Raw genomic sequence first — 2,500 nt, 5'->3', positions numbered from 1 at the left:
GATAATGAGATGAATATAGATAGACAAAGACATATATATATATATATATATATATATATATATATATATATATATATATATATATATATATACATTGACAGATAAATAGATACCGAAGCCTAGAGCAGACATGACAATACTAGATCATCCAGACGCATCCTAACAATCGCCAAAGCTTCCTTCCCTCCTTCTGAATCCTCTTTAACTAAGTCTCTCCTTCCCGCCAAGGTTCGAAGGAATCCGCCTCATCAATACCAGCGGCTTCGGAGTGTTCGTTCGAATCTGCGAAATCAGCTTCATCCTCTACGTCTTGTATTACACGTATCGCGAATCCCGGCAGATTAGGCGAGACGGATGGGCGTACTTTCGGAGCTATTGGTCGTTCGCTGATCTCTCCATCATTGGCGCGGCTTATGGCATGATTATTGTTTATCTGTTGAGGTATGGTGTGGGGGGATGGGGGTGGGAGGGGGTGAGGGGGAGGGGGTGAGGGGGATGGGGTTGGGGTTAGGGGGAGGGGGAGGGGGATGGGGAGGAGTGGTGGATGGATGGAGGGAGGGGGTGATCTTAGAGTTTGAGTGTGTGTGGGGGGGGGGGGATTTGGGTGATAGATAAGGAAGAATGGAATCGTGTGTTTTTTTGTGTTTTTTTTCTATGGATGTCTGTGTCTGTGATTCACTTTTTTATTAGATATTACTGTGTCTGTTCTTTTTTTTTCTTCACCTTTGAGTGAAGATAAAGTCTCTGTCTCGGAGCGCTGCTCAGATAATTCATATATTCTGAAACTTAAGCAACGTTTCACTTATTTTCGAAACGCTTCGCTTTATCACGAATCACTAATAAATCTTTCCCTCACCCCCCTCGCCCTCCCCACCCCCCAAAAAATGAATAAACAAACAAAAATAAACAAACAGGGACTCAGCAACCAACGCCGTCCTGGAGGAATTCCAACGGACTTACGGAAATGGTTACGTCAACTTACAACAGGCGGCGGTGCTCAATGAAGTGTACCTTTATCTCATCGGATTCATTCTGTTCGTGGGAACCATCAAGTTTATCAAACTGCTGCGGTTTAATAAGAGAATGGGTAAGTAAGAGAGAGAGAGAGAAAGAGAGACAGAGAGATAAAGAGAGAGAGAGAGAGATGAAAATAAAGATAATTAAAAAAAAAGTAGAGAGTAAAAAATAAGAAAACAAGTGACAAATAACAAATAAAAAAAAATTCAGACAGGAGCAAAACAAAAAACAAAACTAAACATATCCAACCCCCCACCTCTCAACCCCCTCCCCCTTTCCCCTCCCCCCTCCCTCCAGGCGTTCTCTCCACCACCCTGAGACACTGCTGGGAAGATCTCCGTGGGTTCATCATGGTGTTCTTCTTGTGCTTCTTCACCTTCGTCACCATGTTCTTCATGGTATTGAACAGCCGGCTCTTTGGCTTCCACAACTTCCTGGTGGCTGTCGAAACCTGCTTTAGCATGATTCTTGGTAAGTGGCTTATCCATGCTGTTTTTTTTTTTTTATTAACTTCGTCTGGGAGGGTTGTTTGTGAAGTTGGTCTGGGAGATTTATAAATGTGTTTTTTCTGGGATATTTATAAGTGTTTTTTTTCTGGGAGGTTTATAAGTGAAGTTGGTCCGGGAGGTTTATAAGTGAGGTTGGTCCGGGAGGTTTATAAGTGTTTTTTATGGGAGGTTTATAAGTGAAGTTGGTCTGGGAGGGTTGTTTGTGAAGTTAGTCTGTGAGGTTTCTTTGTGAAGTTTGGGCGGAAAGTTTATCAGTGGGATTTGTTTATGCAATTTCTTTTGCAAGCTTTGGGTGTAAAGTTTATCTGCGAAGTTTAAAGTTTACCAAGTAATTTGTCTACAATTTCTATCAATATTGTCCATAAAGCATAAAGTTTGTGAAGTTTATCTATTAGGTTTGTGTGTGATTGTGGAAGTTTGTGTTTTTTTTTCTATCATTTTTCTATTTTTCCGCCTCTTTCATCTTCTACTTCTTTCTCTTTCTTCTTCGTTTTATGTTCGTTTATTCACTATATCTCTTTATTTTCTTTATTTTCTTCTTCTCCCTCTTCTCTTCCTTTCTTTCATTATCCTTTTCTTCCTCTGATTCTTTGTCTATTCTTACATAAGATCTTAATTTTTTAGTGTTTTGTCTTTTTCCTCTGTTATCATTGTTCTTGTCATAATTTTTGTTCTTCTGTTTTATTTGTTATTTATGTTATTCCGTTGTTGTTGTTTTTTTAACATTCTTCCTATATTCTCTCTATTCTTTAACATATTTCGGTTGTTCTTCCTTCTGTTCTTTCTCTCTCTTAATATTCTTTCTTTGTTCTCTTCTCTGTTATTTCTCCCCTTTAACATTCTCCTGATGTTCTTCCTTCTGTTATTTCTCTCTCTTAACATTTTCCCGTTGTTCTTCTCTCTGTTCTTTCTCTCTCTTAACATTCTCCCGTTTTTCTTCCCTCTGTTCAATCTCTCTCTTAACAATTCTCCTT

At 39.3% G+C, this 2,500-nt stretch overlaps 1 protein-coding gene across 1 annotated transcript in view; it reads left to right on the top strand.

The window, feature by feature from the left end:
* Positions 1–2,500, top strand: part of LOC147472239 (polycystin-1-like protein 2) — a 29,813-nt gene that overhangs the window by 24,780 nt on the left and 2,533 nt on the right. The window contains exons 23-25 of the mRNA XM_086544889.1: positions 229–441; positions 915–1,087; positions 1,315–1,488. Of these exons, the coding sequence (XP_086401015.1) occupies positions 229–441; positions 915–1,087; positions 1,315–1,488 (560 nt within the window). The remainder of the gene's footprint in view (positions 1–228; positions 442–914; positions 1,088–1,314; positions 1,489–2,500) is intronic.

This window comes from Penaeus japonicus, unplaced genomic scaffold, assembly GCF_977035675.1.
Source record: "Penaeus japonicus unplaced genomic scaffold, GWHDUDI00000001_assembly GWHDUDI00000002, whole genome shotgun sequence".
Classification (NCBI taxonomy): Eukaryota; Metazoa; Arthropoda; class Malacostraca; order Decapoda; family Penaeidae; genus Penaeus; species Penaeus japonicus.
The sequence above is the reverse complement of the archived record's forward strand: the minus strand, read 5'-3'. Positions and strand labels throughout refer to the sequence as shown.